Source organism: Hydra vulgaris, chromosome 14, assembly GCF_038396675.1.
Source record: "Hydra vulgaris chromosome 14, alternate assembly HydraT2T_AEP".
Classification (NCBI taxonomy): domain Eukaryota; kingdom Metazoa; phylum Cnidaria; class Hydrozoa; order Anthoathecata; family Hydridae; genus Hydra; species Hydra vulgaris.
The window spans coordinates 29,165,511-29,191,618 of record NC_088933.1 but is presented as its reverse complement, the minus strand read 5'-3'; the positions used below and the strand labels follow the sequence as shown (position 1 = coordinate 29,191,618).

The following is a 26,108-nucleotide window of genomic DNA, read 5'->3' as shown; positions in this document are numbered from 1 at the left end:
TTTGGGAATGAATGGCAAGACTTGGAAGATAGACGTCCTAATTTTTATAAACACCTTCTTGGCCGACCAACATCACCTGAACAAAAACTGGAAAAAGAACTGTGTGATTGGCTAGAACATGAAATATCTGTATGAAACTGAAACTGATGTATGAAACTTTTTTAAAAAGAAAAATAGAATGTTTTTTGAAATGTTTTACGATTTTCAATTTTAGTATTCATTTTCATTCATATCAAAATTTGTCCATGAAAGTTACATTCAAAAAAAGTTTTGTCCTACAGATCCACTCAAAATGAGTTTTGTCCAATTTTTTTCATGAAAGTATTAGCTTTGATAATAGAATTTCTGATAAATGCTATCGTTTACTATAGCAATACACAAGAAGTTTGTTTAAAAAGAAATACTTTTACTAACTTGTAAGGTACAAGCTAGTAATAAGGTTTTTCTATTTTAGTACACATTTGATTCGGTGGACAAAACGCTATTTGCATGTTTGGTCCTCAGTTAAGAAGGAAAACTGTTCTTCCAGGACTAATACAGCAGTTATATTTTTTTTTTTTCTTTTTTTATGCATCTGTCTTTATTATCTTTTATAAACATTCCATGTTAAAAACAAATAAAAATTGATATTGTGAACACTTCTGCGCTTTTGATTTATAATATTTTAGTAAATCTATCTGTAATAGTATTCCAGAAATTTATAAACATTCCTAAGCTTTAACTTAATTCTTAAGATCTAATAAATCTTATAAATCTTTATAATAAATCTTTCTGTATGATTTTAAAAGTAAAAGTAAGTTTATCATAATTTTATAAAAGTGAAAGTAATAAAAATACAGAAAAATAATTTTTATACCCAATATAAAAATATTTTACAAGTTTGCAATTGTCGACTAAAAATATACATCTTGCAGTTGTCGATTAAATGAACCATAAGATATGGGTATTTTCTTTTTCTACGGACCATATCCCAAACAATTGAGGGTATAGTCTTTTTTTTTGTTGTTGGGGGGGGGGGGGGATACCCTTATGAATAGTAGCTAATAGTAGTCTGCACCTATAAAAATATTTAAAAATTCATTATCTCAATGATAATTAGACGATATTTCGTATGACATTTTTTTCCCGGGAATTTTGAGAAGTCACTGACTTGACACTCACTTGACTTCCTAAAGACACTCACTTTTCCCAATAGACATTCACTTGACTTTCTAAATTTAACCGCACAAATTTTAATCTACTGATAAATTTTATAAATCTCGATTGTATTAAACATTTCTCTTAAAATCTTATTTCTAACACCATTAACTTTTTCAACAAATTATTTTTTCATAGAAATGGAAATAAGTGTTAATTTGAAAATCTATCTTTTAAAATATTCAAAGCTACTAAATAATTTTCGTTTGGTAATGTTAGTCCTGTAATTGCATGTAAGGCTCGACTATTACTAAATTTCTAGGATATGTCATTTTTTATTTATCAGTAAGTAATTCGGGTAATTCTTTATTCTTAATAATAGCGATATCAAAATTTTTATAAAAAGTATGGATCGCTTATAAAAATGGATCGTTCATAAAAAGTGGTCAACCTCAATAATGACTTCGTCCACCATAATCAATGATAATAAATTGCAGTCTAATTGTGAAATTTTTAAATACTTATTTATGGCTATATTTTTAAGACTAATTTAATTGTTTAAGCAATCCCTGTACAAGCTATCAACCATAAGGTTCCTAGCTCGCTCAAAAACTCGTTTGACCGAATTGATGGTTATCATTCGTGCTCTACGTTTATTAGCAAAATTAGACCTAAGATTAAGAAAACAAAGTAAATAATTATATACATATATATATATATATATATATATATATATATATATATATATATATATATATATATATATATATATATATATATATATATATATATAAATATATATATATCTATCTATATATCTATATATATATATATATATATATATATATATATATATATATATATATATATATATATATATATATATATATATATATATATATATATATATATATATATAGATAAAGTAATTACGCCGTTAAAGAATGATTACATTGCATATACATGTATCAAAATTATTGGCTGGAGCAAGAAGAAGGCATATTTTGTCTTATTGCTTAGCCCCAATTAAAAATTTTACATAACCGTATCATACAAATTTATATATATTTATATATAAATAACAATGAGAATTGAAATAGAAAATACCTAAGAGAATTCAAAATAACAAATAGTTAAGAAGTTTTAAAATGCTTACAATTGCAAAAAATGTTTAAGAAAGATAAAAACAGAAATTTTAAACTAAAAAAGTTTAAAAATTTCATACTTAACATAATCTCAAAATTTTTAAAATCTTTTTAATTTAATTGATATAAATAAATTTGTTTTTATTTGATTGAGCTTACATTTAAAAAATTTACAGAAGTAAATTTAAAATTTATCAATAGAGTTTGTTTTTTTTTGCTTATATTTTTTTCTTTATTTATTTTCTGTATTTATAAATGATAGTTGTATCTATAAATATATTTTGTATCAGTAAATAATATATGTTTCTACAAATACTATTTCATAGTTTTTATTTAATTTTGTTTGACTTGATTTTATGTTTTAATTTTTCTTTTTTATATTTTAGAATAATACAAGTTTATAAAACTGTTTGTGTTTAAGATAAAGATTTTTAATAATATTTTCAGAGAAGTCAAAATATTCATATTGTAAATTAAGAGAATTTTTTTTCTTGTACATAAAAATTTCCTTTTCCTCTTGCGTTAACTGTTTTTTTTATTTTGGAAAATATATTTTGGAAAATGAAGACGGACAATTCAAGATTATATTTTGAAATAAACATCAAATTTTGGAATATTTTAATTTGATAGACATTTAATGCTTTTAAGAGTTTAAAAGTGGCTCAGCATGTGAGAATTTAGCCTTATTTATTATAAACTATTCTGGCTGCTGGTTTTGATGACGTGTGGCTTAAAGAGACTTATGAATTCTTCCCCATGTTATATTTGCCTATATATAATAGCTTTGTATAAACGAGAAATAATGAAGTTTTCATTTTTGAGAAAGTATAGGACTAGTTTGTTGAGTATCCCATGGTTTTTCGTATTCATGGTTTTTCTAAATTTTGCGTCAGTTTGAGCTATTCAGTTCGAATTATAACAAATGAGTTAATAATAATAAAAAGATACGCTGCTGTTATTGTCAAACTACTTAAAAAAAATTAAGCATTTAAACGCTTTAAAACTTAAAACGTTTCAAAGAATTAAATCAATACTTTTAGAGTTAATTAACGTCGGATATCTGAACGGAATTTTTGTCTCTCGCAGTCAGAAGAAATAAACAAAATAAAGCAAAATTTTAAGCTATTAATTACCAAACAGTTTAATGACTACTTTGGTGCAAATACTAAAAAAGACGTTTTATATCATTTATTACTGAACTTTTACTGTTTAAAAATACCGTGTTAAAACTTTCTATTGCTGACAATAATATAAAACTCTAGATTTTAATTATTCGATAGTTTAAAAAATTCCTTAAAAATACAATAACTTCTGATGTTTGTTAAAATTTGAGACCATCATATACTTTGTAAACAGTATTCACAAAGTAAAGCGCGGTCGCATAAACAAAATCTATAATTTTTAACGTTCAAATAGTTAAGGATCTTTAGGTTTTAAACTTTAATAATATTTGATTGTTGAATTGTTTCAATCGTTTCAGCAACATTTTGTTTAACGTGATTTAAGCAGCGCACAACTTTTTTCTATGTTATTATTTTATTTGTTATATTTCAACCATAATAATTCAGACCGTCATCAGTCGGAAAATAATGCTAATATAAAATCCGTTACAAAATCGTATTAGGAAGAGAATGCAAAGATGACGTCAATAGGAAATAATTTTGTAATGTTTTAAACAGAAGTCTCCAACTGTTAGACGCAATTCTTATATCATTGTCCCTGTTTGAAATTACTGACAATTGTTCAATTTTTTAAAATTTTCTTTCAAAATTGGTTAAGGAAATAAGTTTATTAACTCATTATCATTATGTTTTGTTGAAAGTCTGATATAAAAATTTAAAAATTAAAATTTCAAATTAAAAAAATCATTTAAAATAGCTAGGAAAAATAGCTAGGCAAAACTTAATAAAGTACTTAAAATATATAATGTACAACGGTAAAAGAGTTACAGCAAACAGTTGGAGACCACTACATTTTAAAAGTTATCAAAAACAGTCATTTTTGTTGACGCCATCTTTATGTTTTCTTTTTTAATAAAGATGAACCGATTCCTAAAAGTACCGTCACAATTCCGAAAATTGCCGGTTCCAATTGCAATTCTCGAGTTAATCGTCGCGGTTCTTTAACCGACTCCGATTTTTTTGCAACTTATGTTATTTTTTTTGTTAATTACTAATTCCTATTTTTTTAAATGGTTTATATATTAACTATTCATAAACATTACCCATTATTATTTTAATATCAAGAATCAACATCAAGAAGGCTAAGCTACAGAATCAACGGAAAATCTCCGTTTTTCAATTTTTAGTATAGTTAATATTATTTGTTCTTGGCTAAATCTTGGAATAAGACCAATGAGGAAAGGTATGTTTGCATTAATCTTTAAAAGAAATCGTTTAAGTTCGTTGAAAAAGAAGAAAATATTACTTAAATTTCCTTGAGAATAAATAGAATTCATGGAATTGAATTCGAAATCTCCAACACTTGTTTTAAGTATGATTTATTTTATAACGGTTTTTAAACTAGCATTATTTTACGTCTGACAACCTCATTATTTTACGTCTGATGACAACTATTAAAGTCTAATAACGGTCTGAACTATTCAGGTCAAAACATAGCAAATAAGTTAAAAAAGAATACGCTGTTGTTAGTGGGGAGAAGTGGGAAGTTTTAACATCAATTAGGGCACTGATTCTACCTTCTACGATTGACAGTAGGTTATGATAAAGTATATACTTTTTTGATTTTAGAGAAACCATGCCATGTTGGGGTAAAGTGTTACAGGTATGGAATAAAGTAGGACAAGCGAGTAATTAATGACATAATAACATAATCTATTATTTAAAAACAATTAAAATCGTAAGCCACGTCATCAAATTAATCTAAAGATTTCCACAACAATCAAACAAAAGTGAAGAAAGAGAAATGGGAGATCAATTAATTTTCTTTATCCCACTTTACCCTTTAAAAAATTGCTTTTTGAAGGTAGTTTTCAAAAATATTATTTTTACCATACGCAGGATGACAAAGCGATGTTTGTTAAATAGATGGGAAAACTTTTTATTGTTCACATTAGATAAAAGTTATTTGGGATTTCTTCTAATTGAAATTTTTAGAACATCCCACTTCTCTCGCGTACCACTTTTCCCCGCTCACCCCTCAATAGCAACAAAAAAAAAAAAAACGAAATTCTAAGAATCAGTTTATTTTTTTACTAAATATTAGAAAAATTCTTTTCTGGTAAGACACAAATAATTAACAAAAATTTTGAAGACACAATCTAAGAAAGTATAACTGAAACAAAATAGACATCCCTCAGTCATATAAACTTGGAGTTTATGACTCGGTGGAAAGTTTTTTTTATATAATCGTTCTATTATATATATTCTTTCGTTGAATTCTTGTAAACCTTAATCATTAAAGTTTACAAGAATTCAAGAATAGTGACTCGCATAGTCCGCAATATTGGATCCTGAAGTACCGTCGACATCTACGTCTATTTTCTGTTCCGTTTTTACAAAATGCTTTTTTGGCAGATCAGTGCTTCAAGCATTGTTTGATAGATTAGCCACTTTCAGTCACATTGTTTGTTTCATTTTACCAACAAGAAGGATCTCTAAGCATCAGTGAATTTTTAATTTTGTGTATCCGTAGCCATTTTGGTGTTTTTTCCCTTTGAAATAAGGTAAGTTTTGTTTTTTTAAATAAAATTTATCTATTGACCGTACATATTTAATTTTTAACCATACCCCTAGCAAATTCGTTTTTCTATGTTAGTTTAAAATTGTATTACAATCAGTTTAGTCAACAATATAAAATTTTTAAGCACAAATCTACATGTTGCCATTGTCGACCGACTACCAATTATCAATAATGAGATCGTTTTTTTTTAAAAAGTAAAACTAAGGAGCCATGATACTAGTCTAGACTCTAGATTACTCTAGAACTAGATCTATTTCTATCTGTTAAAATGTGAACTTATTATAATTGTAAGTTATTAGATCTAGAATTTAGATTATTCTAGATCTAGATTGGAAAATTAGACTTAAGGACTTAGACTTTATTACATTATAAGTTTATTCAGTGAACTTTTTAGTGACTAGTTTAGTCAGTAGTGACATAGTCTTAGAACTTTTAATTGTTGATTGATCTATTCTAGTCTCTAGAATCTGTGACTATATATATATTATTATATTACGGATCTAATTCTTTCTTTTTTTTCCGTTTTTAGGTCCACAAATTCAAAATGAGAAAAACAACCCAGGATTTATGGAGTTTCATTGGAGAAAATTTTTCCCTAATCAACATACCCATTAAGAATGGGTGTATTTTATATCTAAAATATCAAAGTAAAAAAACTCTTACAGAGTCTACAAAGATTTTAACTGAATATTTGCCAAAGGCTGATGTTGTTAAGCTAAAGACTGCCATTAAAAGAACAGAAGATGGTGTTTTAAAATTCAAAAAAGTTCCTGATCGATACTGGTTTGAAATAGTTAATTATTGTGATATGCCTTTCAGGTATCAACCAAAGGAGGATGAGTCTACTAAAGCAATGACCAGTATAGATCTTAATACAGCCTTTATGGCAGATACTACTGATACAGGAATAGCTGACACAACCTTAGATCTCAACATAGCTTTTGCTGATGCAAATGAAATTCAACATGCTGCGGCAGATGGCATATCATGCACAACAGGCTTCAGCAACCGAAAAGGTTGCCCGTCATGTTTTGCAAAAAAACAATCTCTTCGCCACTCTAGAGAAACTGTTCAATTTCTGAGATATAAACTAAAAATATATAAAAATCTAAAATTTACAAATCGTAATTTGACTCAGAAGGAAAACAGAAAATCTGCTTCATTGACAATGTGGAAACAAAAGTATTTTCACGCTAAAGACAACCAGATAGTTTTGAAATCTCTGGATCATAAAGAGTACATTAATTCAATAAGGAAGCTGAAGATATCAAACAGTAAGCTAAGAACTCAGTTAATTAACTTATTAGAAAAAAACAGATCTGAAGCAAAAGAAAGAGATAAACACATTTAAAGCAATTGAACTTGAGTTCAAAATGGAGTTGGTGAAAGTAAAAAAGGAATGTTGTCAACTCACAGAACAAAACCATTATCTCTTAAGTTTGATCTTAGAGCCACAAAACAAAAGTGTGGTTGAAACCATGGTAGGACGAGCATATGGTCCAGCATTGAGGAAATGTGTCTACAGGTCCTTAGTTAGCCAAGTACCTATCACAAATATAAGTGATGTTCTAACTCATGTATGTCAGATTTTGACTGGGACAGTACTGTCTTCAGTTCCGCACAAATCAAATGTTGCCAGAATGGCTTTTGAGCTAGGAGTGATATCTCTTATTCAGACAGGAGAGGCTCTACATACTTGTGACGTTGCGACTTTGGCATTTGATTCCACTACAGTGGTGGACAAACATCTCAACGAATTCCATGTTAGTGTTTACCCACAAAAGCATTCAATTACCATTTCTACCATGAGACTTCCAGGGGGTAAAGCATTTGATTATGCCACACACATATTAACAGCATTGAAAGAAGTAGCTGAGACTTATGCTGATTTTACATAGATGTCTAGAGTAACAGTTAAAGAAATATTTTTGTCCAAAATTAAAAGTTGTCTTTCAGATAGGGAACCTGTGAATCATTGTGTTGTTGAATTGCTAAAATAGAATATTAATGTTGAACTTCTAGAACTTCATTGCAATGTGCATCCATTGGACGGAATAGCTACAGCGTCTAAAAAAGCTCTCATTGATGTAGACAAAGAGCTGAAAATTAAAACTGCCACTGGAAAAGAAGGATCTGTAGTGTCTTTTCTGTACAACCTTTCAAAACTTAGGTAACTATATCTAATTTATATACTCCTTGTTTTGCTAACCTTTTTAAATAACAAATATGATGTATGGTACTATAAAAAAATATAACACATAATATATATTATATATACAGTGGTGGCTCAAAAAATTAGAGCCACCATAAAATTTCCACATTTTTAAGGTTTAGGTGCCAAAAATACCGATTTTGGCATACATTGAATTTCTAAATCAATTGGTTCATGAACATTTAGGTATTTTAGAAAAAAAAACTGTGATAACTTTTATATGTTTTATTACAAAAAAAAAAAATACACTTTAACATCTACATCAACATTAATATTTTGTATGACCACCTTTAGCTGCGATGACTGCTGCAACTCTCCTTGGCATGCTCTTTATCAAATTTAAGCACTGTTTTTGAATGTTTTCGTTACGGTGCCATACTTCAATTAATCTTTCAATTAAATTTTGTTTATTTCCCGCTTTAAAAGTTCTCATAAATTTTCTATTGGATTTAGGTCGGGTGAATTTCCTGGCCAGGGTAAAACAGTAATTTCTTTGTTGTCTAAATACGCTTTTTGTTTTATGGCACGGAGGCGAATCATGTTGGAAAATAAATTTTCCATCTTGAAACCACTCCTTTGCCTGAGGTATGAGGCGTTCCTCGAGAACTTTAATGTACTGATCCTGGCGCATCGTATTTTGTACAATATACACCTTTCCTGTTCCCTGGACACTTATAACAGACCACACCATTATTTTGAGTGGGTGTTTTACTCTTTGCACCAAACAGTCCTCGTTAAACTTCTCGCCTTCTCTTTTTCTCACAAAATTGGTTTTATCCATCATGATCTCTATAGTGGATTCGTCTGAGAAGCAAACCTTAAAAGTCAAAGTTATAAAAATTAAAAAACACCATTTTTTAATAAGTAGCCAAAATATGTAAAAGAATTCAGTTTATAAGAATGATTTTTTTCAAACATACCTATTTCTAATCATCAACAGTAAAGTGTAAATGATTTTTTGCCCATTGTAGGCGTTTTCTTTCATAGCTTCAGTGAGCTTGGGTCTGATTGCAGGTCTACAAGCTTTGAAGCCTTGTTCTGCCAATCTTCTACGAAGAGTCCCCAAAGAAATTGATATTCCTTGTTCCTTAAGGATTTCTTTAAGGACTTTTTTTGATTTTCTCCTATTTTCTTCCACTATATCTCTTATTTTTCTCTCTGTTCGTGGGGTTGTCACTCGATGTCTGCCACAGTTTTTCCTCTTTTCTGACAACAATGGTTCATTTTTCCCCATTTTTTTCTTAATTCTATCGACTGTTGCCCTAGAAACTTTTACATTCTTTGCCTTTTGTCTATTGGAGCTATTTCCAGCCAATATAAAACCCTGAATCAGTCCAATTAGAGATGGTGAAATATCCTTTTGTTTTCCCATTGCTTTAAAGATAACGAAAAAAGAAGGTTAGGTTATGTTGAAAATAAAATAAATAGAGACAAAAAAATATTAGATTTTTTAAACGTTCAAATAGAAGAAGCACTTAGATTGCTGTCAAAAATCCACGCGTATTCAAAAAACTACCGTTAATAACTAAAATGCTACTAACTTCATTACAATGCAATAAAATGTGTTGCCACTATGATAAAATAATGCCAAGATGTGGCGTAATGCATATTTGTGACATTTACAAATTGAAATCAAATAACTACAAACAATTTGGTATTTCAAATTCGTATTTTATGAAGAATTTAGAGCGGCTCTAATTTTTTGAGCCACCACTGTATATATATATATATATATATATATATATATATATATATATATATATATATATATATATATATATATATATATATATATATATATATATATATATATATATATATATATATATATATATATATATATATATATGTATATATATATATATATATATATACATTCAAGTCTTTCTTATAAGAACATGGAGTTGCTCCAGGAACCTTTCTGCGCTATGTTGGAAACAGGGTACATGTAATTTTTCACATGGCTGGAGTTGCTATATTCCATCTACAGCTGCTAAAGTCATTTCTTCAGAAGTAAGAGTTTTATTTTTACAAATTATTGATAGAGCTTCAAAAATATAATTGAAAATCAAGTTAACATTTTGAAATATTTACTTTCAGACAGAACAAAAATGTTGTGAGTAAAGCTCTTTTTGGGGACATCGGTAAAGATGGCATTATCTTTCAGCTGCAAGCTCTAGGATTGATTGGAAAAGTAATTACAGGCCCGTGGATGAAACTAGTTTATGGCAATGTATTGCAGAAATCTAATCTTGAACTGGTATTTTTTATTTTATTTTAAAATAATAGTAGTTACAACTTATTTTTAGTAAATTTGATCACATTTAATTTCTATCTTTTTTGCTTAATATTATTTTAGCTTAAGAATATTGTGTACCCTTTTTCATTTATTTTTACATTTCATTAAATTTAGGTACCCATGTTCTAGATTTGTCATCAAAAAATCACCCAGATGAAACAAAATTCCAATGTTGTCAACAGATCTAGATATTTTTGGGCAATAATTAGTGTTTGACGAGGTGCACAAGTCATTGCTGAAAACAACTGATATAACGCTCCTCAACAAAATAACATCAACTCTTCTGAGTTTTATTGAGTGTGTTATTCATAGACAATTGCACAATTATATATCTGGGCCTCTATCTAACCCTACTGAGAAAATATTGAAGGACACACTATCAGCACCTGCCAACAATATGCATGCAGAACGTGCTCTTGGCATGACAGACTGTCTACTTAGAAAAGCCCCAGATTTTGAATCTAGATATTGGAAGTCTAGATTCAAAAGTTAAAGCATAACTGAATCACACTCTTCAGTGGATTGAATCCAAACCAGAAGATATTCAAAGAAACCTAATACAATTTTCTATCACTAGAGGATCACAGATCCGAAAAGCAGGAGTGCTTGAAAGTAAAGGGATAGACGATAACATTAAAACAAGACGGATTGAAGCATCTCAAAAGGCTAACTAGGCATCCAGGCAGAAACTGGAACGAGACGTTAAAAAAGTCTTGCAAAATAATGCCTCTGTTGGTAATGAAATGTTTATAAAAGTTGCCCCAAACCAGAAACCTTTTCTTGAAAAAATGTTAAGCAATCAAAGTATGACTAATCATTTGTTTAATCATAAATGGGAACTAGACAATGGACAGGGCAAAACTTTTTATGGGCGAATACTAACAGAAAAGCAAAAAGACAAGAGAACTGTGTATGTTACATCTTAATGGGGTTTCGACGAGGACTCATCAGAGGATTTTAACATGTTTATTGAGTCAATTATTGCTGACATGATACTTGGCAAACTATTTTTTGAAGTTTAGTTAACTGTTATTGTTTATGTAAGAAAAAAATTTTCATGTTCTTTTGCTACTTATAAGTTCAAATTCATCTCTTGAAACTGTTCATTTTGATGTGTTTTTTTTTACCTATATGTAATCTTAAAAACTTATGAAATATTCATATTTATTTAAAAAAAATCATCAAACGTTTTTTTGTAATTTGCATAATTTATGGATAATAATTTCTTTATTTCATTTCATTTTTCATTGCAACTAGTACAAATAAATTCCTCTTTTGAAACTGCTCATTTTGGTATATACTTTTGTTAATGTATTCATAATACTTTCTGAAATATTTACATTTGAAAGAAAATTGCTTCATTTTTTTTTTTATTTCTCTATATAAAGTCAATAGGATGTCAAGGGATTTCGGACAAACTAAAAATCTCAATAACTTTTGAACCAATAATGCCAGCATCATAAATTTGGTGTTATTGGAAAGCATTTTTCATTCTCTTTCATTTTATTACACATTTATTGGTATTGGATTAAATTAACTTTTTTGGTGCAACTACCTACCTTAATGACACAATTTTGGCGCACTCTTTAAAGTAGTTAATCATTTTTAAACTTGTTATCACCCAGCATCACTTTCTTTGTTGTTTTGTTTGTAAAGCGTTAGTTTTCTTTCAATGAAAGTTTTGTTTAGTTACTTTAACGAATAAAAAAAGTTATAGAAAAATAATGGTATCAAGGGTCATGGCTTTCACTACTGCGAGTTTAAGAAAACTTTCAACTCCAAAACCGTAACAGATTTTTATTTAGGGTTTTCGAATTAATATTATATACTCAATTATTAACTAATTTATATTATACAAATTTGAGAAAAATTATGTTTTTAACGTTATTTTTAACTTTTTGTAAGATCTAGTACGTTTCTTCACCTACCATGATAAAGCAACATCTACAGTAATGGATTCTCCACCTACCGTGTATGGAAAAAATCGTATATTTTAATTTTAGTTTTATATATTTAAATCAAGAAACAAATACATAAATTTAATATGATTACAAAACAAAGAAGACATTGGTGCTAAAATTATCCACCAAAGCTTATTTCTGAAACTAAACTTTTTTTTCTTTTTAAATTCTTTTTTTAAATGTTATTTTTTTGTCTTTAAATTTTCTTTTCTTTTGTAACTTTTGTTTTCTTTCAGGTTTTTCTTGTTTTTCTTTTTCTTTCAATTCTTTTTTTTTCAGCAGTTTTATTTTTCCGTTCAATTTTTTTGATATCTTCTTCTATCTTTAGTTATTTGAATCTCTAACCATTTGGATGATGTTACAACGCACGGTAATCGTTCGACTTGTTTCAGCTTTTCTTTCGTGATTGGTTGTTTTGGCCGCAAAAGAGAAGCGGAGAAGCGCGGTACTACCAGGGACGTGGTGGGGATTGAAATCAGAACCTCTCGTTTATGAAGCGAGCGCTCTAACACTACACCACTACCGCATATTAGCCTATGATATAAAGCCAGATTTTTGCCGTTTGGGTTGGCTTTTATCAGATAATTTTCACATAATAATTACCATGCTTGTTGCCTCTAATCACTCTAAAAAAACCAACCGCTGTTATGCAGGAAAATGAAAAATGTAAACCAATGTCTGGACAAGCTTTACGGTTTAAGCACAAAAAAAATATGATTTTCTAAATCAATTGTATAAAAAGTCTTTTGAACAACCGGGTTAGAACTTCAAATGCGATTATTAAAAAGTGGTAAAAAAACACTTAACATTTATCTTTAAAAAAACACTAAATATTTGTAATGGCGATTTAAATTTAATTTCAAGTATAATCATTCCAGCGTAGAAAAACATTAAAAAAAAAAACATTCCGTTAAAAAAAAAAAAAAATACAATTTTCTTATTGATAAACACTTACAGTAGTTACAACACCAAGTGTAAAAGAATTTGTTGCAAATTAAGAAGCCGTGAACTTATTATCAATTATATTTAAGGCTTAAAAAACAAAATTAAATTTGTTTTTGCATTGTTTTTAAATGAAAAAAAATTATTTTTTATTTAAGTTTAATGGTTTAAAAGTTCTTAATTTCGAGAGATGTCAACATACATACAGGAAAACAAAATAAATCTATTTATCCATCTTTTAAACAATAAAGTAACCTTTGAACTCATTAGTTCCCAGTTTTGTTACTGTTCAAATAAACACTTTCTTTGAATGATATAAAGGAATTACGCAACATTCATCGGTTGAATATGAAAACTTTAATGCTGTCTAAAGTTCCTAAGGATACTTTAAATTTTGTTACAGGCAGTTCAATGTTGAAGTGCAAACAACAAAAAATAATTTTGAAAAAACATTTAAAAAATAATTTTGAAATAAAAATTTCCTAAATGATATTTTCTTATTTTATATTTATCTTCTTTTATTCTTGCTTGATTTTGAACTATTTTTTGTTTGTTTGTATTTTTGACTAGTAAACATATTTACAAAGGGTGATTAATAAAGATAATAATAAAAATAACAATGGATAATTAGTTTTAGATAACATATTCTAAACTTTTTGTTGCTCCACTGATTGGTTGAAACTTTTTGTTGCTTCATATAGTTTGGCTAAAAGAGGTTGTGTTGCTCCACTGATTGGTTGTAAAAGTTGTGTAGCTCCACTGATTGGTTGTAAAAGTTGTGTTGCTCCATTGATTGACTAATGAGTAACAACTAATTAATGAAGTAGTTAAAAGAACATTTTTTTACTTTGTAAGTACTTACAAAGTGTAACTGTAGTGGACTAGAAAAATGGAGGAAAGACCGGTTTATGCAATGCATTTTCGTTTTAAAAAGTACTTTTGATTAATTTCCATGGTTGATTTATTTTTAAAAAGTACTTTTGATAATGCAGATTGCGGAAAACATTCACAAATAATTCAAAATAATAATTAAAAAAGTAGATCTAAATCACCAGTTTAACTTAGTTTAATGGAAGAAGCTAAACCTAGATATAGAAATTTATAAATTGATCATGAAAACCCTGTAAGGAGAAAAAGAAATTGATGCAGAGAAACCGCAGTGGGGCATATTTCAGACTTACCATAATTATATCAATGTCATTATTTAAAAGATCAGAAAGAAGGATAAAGATCGTCCATAATGAACGTTCGAATGCGGGAGAGGGTCTGCAAATGGTGTATATGAGATGGGGGACAGGGAATCAATTTAAAAGTAAGGAGACACGAAATTAAAAAAAATATCATAAAATTTTGGGTAGGTAAGTTAAAAGGTAATTTAAGGGAGGGTACGATAGAGCTAATTGAGCATAGAAGAAAGTTTTTCAATTAAAATATTTCAAAAACTACATCACATGACAAAACATCTAATGAAAAAAGTTAGAGAATTAGAATGTTAACACAATGCGCAACAAAATGTTGCTGTAAAGTAGTTAAGTAAATTACACGGGCACTTTTTAATTTTGGACCAAAAAAGTAAGAAAAAAAAAATTTTACAATTTTTTGGATGCTAATAAATTTTTTTATCTGCCAATTACTTAAGTGTTGATATTTACTAACTTATCAGACTTTACATTACAAATTAATTGTTTTTTCTTATATTAAAATAAATTGTTTTTTCCTAAGTCTTACAGTTCTCTTCAAAACCTAACTAATGTGTCAACTTGTCCAGAAGGGGTAAGTTGAACAGCTTTTAAAAAGTAAATAACGCTGAGCTATCGAACACAAAGAAACAACTTTGATGAGAAATAATTTAGCGGTACATTGAATATACTTTTAATATTGAATATACTTTTAAAATTGAATATACTAATTAATTAATACATTGAATATACTAATAATATTGAATATACTTTTAAAATAAGTAATTTTTAAATCGGGTTTCAAAGTTCAGGATAGCTGTATAAAATAATATTTTTATATTTTATGACACTTTCTTACAATTTTTTTTTTTTCTTCTTACTTACGTCATTAAAGTGTTTAAAATACAAAGGCTCGAAATAAAAGCGTTTGTACTTTATGGACGACCAAACCTTTTAAGCTTATCAGATATTTTATGTAAACTTAAAATTATTTAAATGAAATTGTTTTTTTAATTCCAAAAGGAAGGGAGGACTGCACCTTTGTGTCTTTTGTTAACTTTATTCACTATATTTTATCCTTTTTCATGAGTTTTTGCACTCTGTTGTCTTGATATTACTTATTCAAAATTTTGGCAAGGTTTATATAAATACTCATAAAGATTATATATTCCATTTTGTCAGTTTTACTGGAAACAACGCGAGCATAGCCAGGAATAATTTTCTCACCTAAAAGACTAAATTTGTATAGTTCATTTAATCTTGTTTTTCTATAGCTGATTACATTACAGACGCCATACCAAGATAGGCATAAACCGATTCAACTCTATATAGAGCGTCATTAACAAAAACCACTTATTGAGAGAAAGTAATTTAAAAAGTGTAAAATGCGAAAGATGGGAAATAAACTGAAAGAAAACATATGGAAGCTCAAAAGAATGACTATTAGTTAATTAAATGCTTTTCATTATAAAAAGAAGCATTTAATTAGCATGCAAAAGTTTAAAGTTTTAACTTTTAACTTTTCTCTTATAAGAAAATGCACTTTTAACTGCGTCTCTTACCATTAACAAATTTTAGTAACGCTAAAGTTTTTTTAACGTTTTCAGTTCCACATTTTTTTTCGAATTTAGATCTATATATAAAAATTTTTCTAAATATTTAATTTGCCATATACCAATACTACGCTAACATCAAATTTACTCAAGTTGCCCGAAGTAACGCAAAATCCGGATACTTAAACCAAATCCAACCTACCTCTATCTGTTATAAGTTTCACATTTGATGAATTATTCAACTATCTTGATGCTGTTACAATTTTCTAAAAATCATTAAGACAATGACAATGAATAACTAGGCTAACTGTAGAAATTAGATAAATTTTGGTAACATTAATAACTTGTGATCACATTGCATTGGTTGTCCCTCTTTTTTTCCAGCTTCAACAACTTTTGCTGAAATTTTAGCTCTAGTATTTTATTTTAAATAATTTTATTCGAAGTTGATATATTTTTTCTTATGATTCACACTAGTCTGAAATGGCTCAAAACTTGAACTTGAGTTTCCAAAGAAACCTTTTGTGGGGATTAAAGTACACATGCCCTCATTTCAAAAAATGCAAAAATTGAAATCAAACTATTTCGTCCGAGAAAGAAAATTGATTTTGAATTTTTAACATTTTGTGAAGAAATCCTGGTTGACATAATTATTGGAAAAAAAGAATTTGACTCATTCTAAACTGGAAATACCATCCAAATGTTTCTATATGTAGCATATTTGAGTGTTTGGAAATAAACTTTTATGCTATTGTGTTTAAAAGTTTTTCTTTTTATTAAGATTTTCACTCATTCCTTAAAAATCTAGTATAAGAATGTTAATATTCAAAGAACCTAAATTTTCGATGTATATTTCTAAACACCTTATTTGTAAGTTCAAAGTAATTATTTAGATATTAATAATAACAGGACAGACATTATGCTTTTTGAATTAAGTTAAAAATGCTAAATTTGTAGTTTGCACATAATGTCATAATAAGGGTAGCAATCTGACAAAATGTTTTTTTCTCTTTTTTCGGGAAAACGCATTGACCCTTAGTTGCTTTGGTAAATGAATTGTGTCAAATCAAGTTATTTCATTAAAAATGCCTTAGCTAAATCCCATGATGATTGCAGAAAAACTGTTTTTTTTCTTTATATGAGAAAGTCTGAAAGAGTTTTAAGCTCCTTCTTGATTAAGCGAATCAAAGAAATATTTTCTGATGAAATTGATTTTGCCAATCAATAGGTTCCCTTGGGAGTTTGTGATCGCAGCAGAGTTAACCTTTAAAAGAGGCACAATGGCGAAAATGTGACACTACTAAGTCTTTTTAACTTTGACCAAATTGAAACCCGTCCGTCAACAAGAAGCTAGGACAGTGATTGTCTTATTTGCAAAATTGACCACCTCAAGCTAAATGAGAGACACTCCTGGAAACATCAAGCATTCCATCATCTTCATTATCATCATCATCATCATCATCATTAAAATCTGAAAAAAGATGTTCAGACTGCTTAACAATCATTAGAAGAGGTTTTCTACACACTTGCAGTAAATCTACCTTCAGGGAGAATATGAAGCTGCTTGCATCTAAAGATTTGAAGGTTTGAGAGTAGATTGCATTATCTGTAATTCTTTCAAAAGATGCATCTCCCCATGGAACCATCAAAATAAAAAGATCTGGGGGTGGAAGACCAATGCCTATAGCACAAGAAATTGCTTAGGAAGATTTATTTTACTTTTTATAATACAGATATATTTGTAATTTCACCTATGAATTTAAACAAAAAACTAATATTATGATTTTTTATCAGCTTCCCATGGACAAGCCTTTGTTTAAAAGAATACAATAATACTTAACTGTACCAAATTGATGAAAAGTAAAAGAAAATTCTACATAGAATGAACTATTTCATTTTTCTCACTTCTACTACGCTTTTAGGCCTAGCACGTCAAAAGGAACTCTTCAAAAAAGAATCTGAGTTGACTGCCCAAGATTAAGTGCATGTGCAATCTAACACAGTATTGTCAAATACAGGAATTAAAAAACTTGCTACACCAAAATAGTTGAGACCAACTTTCGTTATAAATTCTCTCAACTTGGTAAGCAGCTTTCTGATCACTTCACCCAAACAACAATTGATGTTCATCATGATCAGAATAAAATCAGTCATCAAACAGTGGTCCACTGCAAAGAACTGCATTTACAGATGAAATTTTGAGAGAAGACAAGTTTTTACTGATTATATAGTAAAACTTGGCATAGATGGAGGTGGCAGTTTTCTTAAAATAGCAGTTTTCTTAAAATCACCCGTGGAATCCAGGAGGATCTATCATCTCAACCACTCTGTCCACCTAAAAGTAAGTTATTGACTTCTCAGCTTGGAAAGGACAGTAGTGTTAAACGTCAGTTTCTTGTAGCCATTGCTGAAGATATTCCAGAAAATTATGAAAATTTGAGATCAATCCTGAACCTAACTATACCAAACAATGTGAAATACTTTGTTTCGTGTGACATGAAAGTAGCTAACATCATGTGTGGATTGCAGTCACATGCTTGTACCCATCCATGCACATGGTGTGAAATAGACTCCAAGAATCTGTCCTTCAAAGGCAATCTTCGCACTTTTGGAATACTACAGAAGTGTTTCAAAGTTTTTGAAAATGCTGGCTAGGATCTAAAAAAAGCAAAGCAGTTCAAAAATGTCATTCATGATCCCCTTATCTCAGTGGAAGATGGAATGCTTGTCTTAGACGTTATTCCTCCAATGGAACTTCATCTATTCCTGAGTGTTGTTAATCACCTTACAAAGCACTGAAGTACCGCTGGTCAAAGGCTGATGAGTGGCCATCAGCTCTTCACATCAAATGTCAGCCTTTTTATGGAAGTCAATTTGCTGGGAATGAGTGTCACAAACTTTTGAAAAACATTGATGTATTGCAACAGCTTGCTGAGAAAAATTGCGCTTTTGAAACATTTCCCATCATTGATACATTCAGGAAATTTGATTCTGTTGTGACAGCTTGCTTTGGCAATGCACTGGATAAAAGCTATATTGATAAAATCAACAGCTTTAAAAGCTCCTATCTTCAACTTACAATGGTCAGTGTCAATCCAAAGGTTCATTTAGTTTTTTATCACATTCAAAACTTTGTTGCTCAGAGAAAAGAATCTTTGAGGCGTTACAGCGAACAAGCAACTGATTCTATTCATCACAGCTTCAGTGTTCATTGGACTAGATTTAAAAGGCCTTTTCATCACCCAGGATACGGAATGAAATTGGAAGCATCAGTGGTCAAATTTAACAGCAAACATTTGTAGAATGTTAAGAGAAATAATCAATGTGATTTTTATTTGTTTGGAAGAATAAATGTGAATTAAAATTGTTTAGTGTTTATCATTTTAACTTAATTGTAATGAAAAAGACTCAATATTATGAATATTATGCTTTTGTTATATTCAAACAAAATTTCTACAACCACTACTTAGTGCACAAATGTCTCTTTTAAACTAAGGATTTTCTTAAACCCATGCACATTATAACGGAATGTTCCAGCACACAAATATGCTACATATAGAAACATTTGGATGGTATTCCCAGCATATATATATATATATATATATATATATATATATATATATATATATATATATATATATATATATATATATATATATATATATATATATATATATATATATATATATATATATATATATATATATATATATATATATATATATATGTAAGTTCATAATCAAAAATATTTATTCAAAAAAGAATTTAAAATTTTTTTATCAAAAATAATAAAAATTCAAAGAAGATTACTTTTTTTTCTCTCTCTCCTTTAAGAAAAAGAATAAATGTAAATTATTGTCATTAAAATCAATAAGTGCTGTAAAACTTTAAAATTACTTTTTTATAACATAATTGAATGTATATAACTAAAAACTTTAGACCTTTCTAGGCAAATAAAGTATGCATTAGTGGATAGTTTTCAATTATTATTTTTATAGATAGTTTTAAAAATAGTTCTTTGTTTGTTCATTATTTAAAAGTAATAGTTTTTGTTTTTGCTTAAACTGTTCAAGAGTTGTAATTGTTTTAATATCATTACTGATTATCTTATTCCATACATTAGGCCCTCTAATAGTTATTAAGAACTTGGTGGACTATAGTTACTACAATATTATATATACAGTATTATAGTTAATACAATGTTGCTGATACACTTAATTCTATTGTTTTCTATTGTTGGAATGAATCATTAATTATTAAACTTTTAAGAACAGGGGAAATGCAGATATATAACATTATAGATTTTTAGTTTAAGTCAAGCTTTATTTTTTTTTGTTTTGTTATGTTTTTTGTTTTTAGTTAAATCTTTCTTAACGACAATTGAACTAATTAGTTACATAACTTAACAAAATATATGGATAGAAATCAATGTAATAGATTTTTTATATTTGTTTAATAAACTGATATACAATATATTTAATTACAACAATGAAGTTAATTAAATAAAAGGATTATCTTTGAATAAATCAATATTTTATAGACACAACCTTCAAAGAATATGCCTTAGATCCGCCCTTTTAATTATTATTTTGAATTATTTGTGAATGTTTCCGCTAATTTTTTTTATTCCGCTAATTTTTAAATAGCAGTTTATTTAGTTAGTTTAAAACAGTTTTGTAATTTCAATAAAATGAAATGTTTTTTCTTTTTAAAAAAAGGTTGCTTTTTTTCGAGGTTTTTAGTTTTGTTCAAAATAAGGTTTGCTTTGCTAAATTAAAACCTTGTACTATTTCTTCCGTTGCCAAAATTCAAATTTCAAAAAGCTCCTGGGCGCAGTGTTTAGAATTCTGGCTCAAAACCAAGAGGTCCAATGTACAACGCCAGTTTTAGTCTAATAAGCAACATTGGTAAGAAAGGATGCGAGAACTTCCTAGTTAAATACTGTTCCGCGGTGCTCTGTAATAGACCGAAAAGAATACTGGGAGCACCATAACAATTAAATATGTCAAATTACCTTTGCATAGTTATATAATCTTATGGATCCGGATTCGATCAAGTAAAAGTAGTTTTTTTTTTTGTTGTTCAACCAAATTGAACAAAAAACCTTTGCCCATTCAAACAAGACAAAAACTTTTGTCCAAATAAAATAAAACGAAATATTTTTACCCAATCAAATTAAACAAATTATTTTTTGTTTAATTAAATTAAAGAAAAAGCTATATATCCTTAATTCTAACTCCTGTATTATGGATTTCAAAAAAAAGTTGTCCATGCTAACTTGTCATTGAATAGCATTAACATTTTGCCAGAACTGGCTCTAACCATAAAACTGGTTCTTACCATAAAACTGGTTCTAAAAATAAATAAATCAAAATTAAACTATAAAAGAAACCGAAACAAAGAAATCATAATAGTAAGTTGTGTGTTTTTTTTTAACAAAAAAACAAAATATTTATAAAGTTATCATTATTGAAATCCAACAGCTGAATAATTTAATCACTAAAAAAGAAGTAAACTGCTGCACTTTTTAACGTAACACGTAGTTGTATCATAAGAATAATAACAAATTCTCATAAAAAATTGATTATGTTAAAAGAAAAGCCTAAACTGGACGAGTGAAGGTAATTATTCCAAGGGCTGAAAATTTCATTCATTGTTATTCAATAACATATATGTTTGCAAGTGTTTCTAAAATTTTAAGAGATGTTTTCTACTGATTTTATACCACGTGCAATGCTGATGGGAACATGTTTGTGCAAACAACTCCATTTAAAAATTGATGTTTTAGCAAAAAAATGCTGAATATGTTCTAGCGAAAAAAATCTCTGCTTTTCAACGAAATTTTTGAGATTGTTTTATGTGAGAAATACGAAGACTAGTCAGCGGCAGATTGTCTTCTATGAGAAATACGAAGACTAGACTAATCTGATAACCCAATACTAATCTGATAACCCAATAATCTGAAAGCTTCAGGTTGCAAAATATTGCTTTAAAAACATGATTTAGTGCGCCATTACAGCCAATAAAAGTTTATGGTTAATGCTTTCAAATACCACTTTAAATGGCTGTATTTATCTTGCAGTATTTAAAAAAAACTTTAAATATTTATAAATGCAACCAATACTCACATAATTTAGCACTACAGAGATCACAGGATGATGAAAATTTCCACCACAAGAACAAGCTTGTAAACAGATGGTTCCATAAAATTAAGATTGAAGTTGTAGACTTATGGCCTGGCAATTTACCCGACTTCAATCCGGTTAAATATTGCTAGAATTATCTTGACAATGAAATCCTACTAAGATCCTTATCTGTCAACAACCTGCTAGAGAAAAGCAGGTCAATCTATTACTCCTAATACAGAGGTGTTAAGCAAGTTACTAAGCAGATCAATTTATTACGCCTTATTTATTGTGTTAGAGCCGGCGTCAAACCTCGGACCTATTGGTTCTAAACCAGAACTCTTACCACTACGCCTAACCTACTCATTTGTGAAAGTATAAAATATTGTAAACACAAACCGGTTCAGATTCTCCGCAACATATTAAACGTACATAATTTTTTTTTATGGGAAGATTTGGTCACTAAAAGAAAAGTTAAATAGCTGATTAAAAATCTGCAAACAAATTATTGTTTAAAACTATGACTATAATTATTAGCAAAACATAAACAGTCAAAGTAACAAACATAAAATATAATTGATTCAGTTTTAAAGCAATAGTTGAATATACAGTCACAGACAAATTAGTTACAAACAGTTAAAAACTGACTAATAACTAAAAACTTATAAATAATAGAATGTTTATAAATAATGCAAACTAATATTTTTGTATTATTTATAAACATTGCAAAGGTTGTATACGTAATACAATATGTATATGCATAGGGAAGGATGGGGCTAGATGGCAAACGTTAACCAAAAGTTTTTGGTTTTTCAAAACGTTTTTGAAAAAAATGGCAAAAGTTTTTTCAAAAGTAGCTGTCATAAAGCAACAATAATTTTAATAATAAAATAATATATAAAAAAATAATAATATCGTTAATAAAAATTAAAATATAAAATTCATAAATTTGGTCATCTGGTTACGTGACTGCGACGAGATAACGTTTTCTGACTCCAATTTTATAAAGTTTTAAAAACTATCTAGCTAACTATTACTCAAGCCAAAGTCATTTTTTTTTAATTCTGATTCACTCCCAACAAGGCTGCAAGCAACCATTATTAAGTTGGCAGTTACAAGAAAAAAGAATAGAGGTATAGAGCAAGGAAACGGTTGACAGAAGACTTAAAATGTTAAAAGTTGTATAAGTCAGGAAAAGATAAAGATGGAAGAGAGTTCCAAAGTTAAAGTGCCGGGGAAAAAACTAGACGAATAAAAGTTTTTAGAACAATCAGGGGCAGATACAGTTTAAGAATGAGTCTTTGCTGAATGACGAGTAAAGCGAGAATGAGTTTTATTTAATGGAACTAGAGATGATAACTCCTTTGAACAGCAACCATGATAGTATTTATCAAAAAGAGAAAGAGATGCAACTTTACGACGGTGGAAAAGAGACTTAAACTTAGCAGATAGAGTTGGTCTAACTAAGTTTACAATGCGTTTTTGGACCATGTCTAAAAGAGAAAGAGCACCATTAGAAGAACCATACAGGGACGAATAAGAGATTTGTAGAGGTAGAGAATTGAATCAGGAGAAAGAAAACAGCAAGCACGATAAAAAGAAGCAACATTAGCAGATTTAAGTAGATTAAGTGATTGTTTAAATGCTATTGCTGGCTGGATATTAGGAAAAATATTCTTTACTTTTTTACTTGAAGATAGATAGATTAAGCAAAATGTTCGTTTCAGTAACAAAAGGTTTGCAGATTGCTGTAAAGAGTTGTTAAGGAAAAAAAATTTTAGATTGGTTTTTGGAGGGCTGGTCTCAAAAAACCAATTTAAATTGTATTTAAAATACAATTTTTTGACAAAAACTAAGTAACTTTTGCTTTCCATAATTGAGGCAGGAGCGATTTTGAGAATAAATAAGGAGGAGGGGTAATGGTTAATCTTTTAAAGTCCTCAAAACTAAAAATCAACTGGCTAAAATATGTCAAATACCCGACTAGCCAACATTATCCCTAAAAAAACTGACTAGAATTAAAAAAAAAAACGGCTTTATTTTTGGGAGGTATAACAACCCCACCCCCACATACCCTGTAGAATCATTACTGAATTGAAGATTTATTATCAATGACATACCATTTTTTTAAATATTTGAAAACAATATAATTGTAATAAATAAATTTACAAATTGTGAAAGTTTATCAAAACTACAGTATTTAAACAACCATTTTTTTTATTTTTGTTCTAGGCTCCCCAAGAAGTCCTTACAGTTTAACACAGAGCACCGCGGAAAATCATTTTATAAGAAGTTCCCGCCTCCTTCCGAACCGATGTCTCAAAACTTGCCCAGAGGTGGGTTTTGAACAATGGATCTTACGAGGCAAGTGCGCTACCACTGCGCCACGGCTGCTTAACCATTCCATCAGAATTAATGAGTTGGACAATGTACTTCAATTTAATTTGATTATTTTCTAAATAAAATTTAATAATTGCAAATATTTTTACTAAATAATCGCAAATTTCAATCTTAAAATGTAAAAAAAAAAATGTCCCGCAATCTTATCGTCATTTATATTGAAAATTTTTTCCTATATAAATTGAAATATATATATTATAACAATGTCTTAGAGGCTAGATATTTTTATGGTGTGTTACTGAGACCCATAGGAGGATTGCAATAGTGAACATAGCTGTTTTCAAAAAAAAAATTCCTTCTGAGACACCCTAGTATGCAAACAACCGCTAAATACAGATTCTAAATAACAGTGTAGATAAAACTTGCAAACTACCGTTAACCGTTAAACACGGTCATAATTTTTATTGCAATATTAAGAAAATTGTAATATCAAATCCTTAAATGAAATTTTCAAATTAGCTGCGACCAAATTTTTTTTTTCAATTTTAATGCTATTATTAATATTAGTTATAATACTTATTATTATAATAAAGTCATCGTTATTTTTATTTTAATTATTATATATTAAAAGATAATATAACAAATATTCATTAAAAAATATTTTTATCGCTGTAATATATTATCTTAAGATAAAACAGTATTTTTAGATCAACGTAAAAAGGTAATTCAATATTAGTATCTTTGGCAACTTCATTTTTTGCGTTATGCTAATACAGAATAATTTATGCTCAGCAAAAAGAAATACGTTGTACTTTCAATATTCATTGGCAATATTTGTCTTAAAATTTTCTCTAGCTATTTTGCAATAGACTCTCTTTAGTAAGATATAAACTCATTAAATAAAGGATATTTTTACTTTAAACCTATTAAATAAGTAATGAAAACAACTTACGTGTTCTTTTTGTTGTTGTTGTTGTTTTCGAAGAATATTGTTACTTACTAATCCTAAATTTTCTTTGCAATAGACAGATTTAACGTAAAGTTTTATCGTAGTTTAACAGATTTAGCGTAAAAAAATAAAAATAAAAAAATATAGCATTAACAACAAAAAAACTTACAACGTTGAAAGCTGTCGTTATTTATAGCCGACGATTCGAGGGGCTAAGCAGCACTGGTCCCCCACTTTTTTTTTAAAGCACCTATTTTTTTTATTTTTTTTTATTAATTTTTACATGTAGAGGACTTTTTTTTTAAATTGACGGTTGTGCCCTTCCATTTTAAAACCCGTGTCGTTGGCCCTGTTGTTAATGTTTTATTGTCCTCATGTTTGAGAGTTTTTAAAGACGAGGTTGAGTTTAAACAAAATATATTTAAGTCAGTTCAGAATTTAAAAACAAAGTTTGTTTATTTTTACTAAGTTTAGTAAACATTAGTTTATTGAAGTTATTTAAGTTAAAGCTAATATTTTCTTTTTAATTACACGCTTTTTGAACCTGTAAGATTTGTTAAATATT

General features: G+C 28.5%; 3 protein-coding genes across 6 annotated transcripts; 1 reads left to right on the top strand and 2 right to left on the bottom strand.

Annotated features, from left to right (window-relative positions):
* The first annotated feature begins 4,013 nt into the window (after positions 1-4,013).
* On the top strand, positions 4,014-11,601 carry LOC136090780 (uncharacterized). Its single transcript, XM_065817687.1, has 4 exons — positions 4,014-8,154; positions 10,092-10,209; positions 10,297-10,456; positions 10,610-11,601. The coding sequence occupies exon 1, from the start codon at positions 6,529-6,531 to the stop codon at positions 7,333-7,335; it is 807 nt and encodes a 268-aa protein (XP_065673759.1). The 5' UTR covers positions 4,014-6,528; the 3' UTR covers positions 7,336-8,154; positions 10,092-10,209; positions 10,297-10,456; positions 10,610-11,601.
* On the bottom strand, positions 6,497-26,031 carry LOC136090781 (uncharacterized). 4 transcript variants are annotated; one of them, XM_065817689.1, is made up of 3 exons: positions 25,713-26,031; positions 9,117-9,570; positions 6,497-9,013 (listed from the first exon to the last, which is right to left on the bottom strand). In XM_065817689.1, the coding sequence occupies exons 2-3, from the start codon at positions 9,566-9,568 to the stop codon at positions 8,986-8,988; spliced, it is 480 nt and encodes a 159-aa protein (XP_065673761.1). In that variant the 5' UTR covers positions 9,569-9,570; positions 25,713-26,031; the 3' UTR covers positions 6,497-8,985. The 4 variants fall into 4 exon arrangements, 1 of the variants encoding a protein (XP_065673761.1); XR_010643716.1 differs by lacking the exons at positions 6,497-9,013; positions 9,117-9,570 and adding exons at positions 24,341-24,709; positions 25,547-25,608; XR_010643717.1 differs by lacking the exons at positions 6,497-9,013; positions 9,117-9,570 and adding exons at positions 24,341-24,709; positions 25,547-25,599.
* Positions 8,465-8,977, bottom strand: LOC136091031 (uncharacterized). The gene has a single exon (XM_065818015.1). It carries the CDS (start codon positions 8,975-8,977, stop codon positions 8,465-8,467), a length of 513 nt encoding a protein of 170 aa, XP_065674087.1.
* Positions 26,032-26,108: the final 77 nt, after the last annotated feature.

Coding starts and splice junctions, on each gene's coding strand:
- LOC136090780 (XM_065817687.1), top strand. CDS start 6,529: ATGAGAAAAACAACCCAGGATTTATGGAGTTTCATTGGAGAAAATTTT.
- LOC136091031 (XM_065818015.1), bottom strand. CDS start 8,977: ATGGATAAAACCAATTTTGTGAGAAAAAGAGAAGGCGAGAAGTTTAAC.
- LOC136090781 (XM_065817689.1), bottom strand. CDS start 9,568: ATGGGAAAACAAAAGGATATTTCACCATCTCTAATTGGACTGATTCAG. Junction 9,014..9,116: donor CTGTTGATGATTAGAAATAG/GTATGTTTGAAA, acceptor TTGACTTTTAAG/GTTTGCTTCTCAGACGAATC.